At 52.6% G+C, this 1,526-nt stretch overlaps 1 gene segment (V, D, J or C); it reads right to left on the bottom strand.

Moving 5' to 3' along the window:
* LOC107307035 overlaps positions 1-406 on the bottom strand; it is a 21,322-nt gene extending 20,916 nt beyond the window's left edge. The window contains 1 exon segment of the C gene segment in view: positions 123-406. Within this exon segment, the coding sequence occupies positions 123-243 (121 nt within the window).
* Between the last annotated feature and the right edge of the window lie 1,120 nt (positions 407-1,526).

The following is a 1,526-nucleotide window of genomic DNA, read 5'->3' as shown; positions in this document are numbered from 1 at the left end:
AAACCCGGAAGTCCCAAACCCGGAAGTCCAGAACCCGGAAGCCCAAAACCCGGAAGTCCCAAACCCGGAAGCCCAAAACCCGGAAGTCCCAAACCCGGAAGTCCTCCCGCGTCCCCTCTAACCTGGGTTCTCTATGATCAACTCGGCGTTCCCCCTGGGATGCGTGGCCCGACACCGGAAGGGCTGCCGACTTTTCCCTTCCGTTTGGGTCATCCGGAAGCTGCTGACGGCTTTATACGTCATATCCGGTGCTCGGATAGGGTTAAAATCGGAAGCCGGAAGTGTTTCGTTATCATTGTCTGTCCACCGGAAGCTAATGGAGGACGGCCGGAAGTCGAAGGTGGCGCAGCCAATGGCGTACAAGGAAGGGGAGGGGGAGCAGGGAACCAATGGGAAGAGGCGGGGGGGGGGGTTACTGGTTTATACTGGTTTATACTGGTTTATACTGGTTTATACTGGGATATACTGGGATATACTGGTATGGACTGGGATGGACTGGTATGGACTGGGATATACTGGGATGGACTGGTCTATACTGGTCTATAATGGGATGGACTGGGCTGGACTGGGCTGTACTGGTCTATACTGGGATGGACTGGTTCATACTGGGTTATACTGGGATGTACTGGTCTATACTGGGCTGTACTGGGATGGACTGGTCTATACTGGTCTATACTGGGCTGTACTAGTCTGTACTGGGCTGTACGGGTCTATACTGGGCTGTACTGGGATGGACTGGTCTATACTGGTGTGTACCAGGCTGTACTGGTCTATACTGGGCAGTACTGGTCTATACTGGGCTGTACTGGTCTATACTGGACTGTACTGGTCTATACTGGGCTGTACTGGGCTGTACTGGTCTATACTGGGCTGTACTGGGATGGAATGGTCTATACTGGTCTATACTGGGCTGTACTGGTCTGTACTGGTCTATACTGGGTTGTACTGGTCTATACTGGTGTGTACCGGGCTGTAGTGGTCTATACTGGGCAGTACTGGTCTATACTGGTCTATACTAGGCTGTACCCGGCTGTACTGGTCTATATTGGGCTGTACTGGTCTATACTGGTCTATACTGGGCTGTACTGGTCTGTACTGGTCTATACTGGGCTGTACTGGGATGGACTGGTCTATACTGGGCTGTACTGGTCTGTACTGGTCTATACTGGGCCGTGCTGGGATGTACTGCGCAATACTGGGCTGTACTGGTCTATACTGGTCTATACTGGGCTGTACTGGTCTGTACTGGTCTATACTGGGCTGTACTGGGTTGTACTGGTCTATACTGGTGTGTACCGGGCTGTAGTGGTCTATACTGGGCAGTACTGGTCTATACTGGGCTATACTGGGCTGTACTGGGATGGACTGGGCTGTACTGGGCTGTACTGGTCTATACTGGGCTGTACTGGGATGGACCGGGCTGTACCGGTCCATACTGGTCCATACTGGTACCGGTACCAGTATAAACCAGTACAGCTCCGGTACCCCATACTGGTCCATACTGGTTCATACTGGTCCATACTGGT

The sequence above is a fragment of the Coturnix japonica genome, unplaced genomic scaffold, assembly GCF_001577835.2.
Source record: "Coturnix japonica isolate 7356 unplaced genomic scaffold, Coturnix japonica 2.1 chrUnrandom469, whole genome shotgun sequence".
NCBI lineage: Eukaryota > Metazoa > Chordata > Aves > Galliformes > Phasianidae > Coturnix > Coturnix japonica.
Note: the sequence above shows the minus strand (reverse complement) of the source record. Positions and strands in the feature narration are given on the sequence as shown.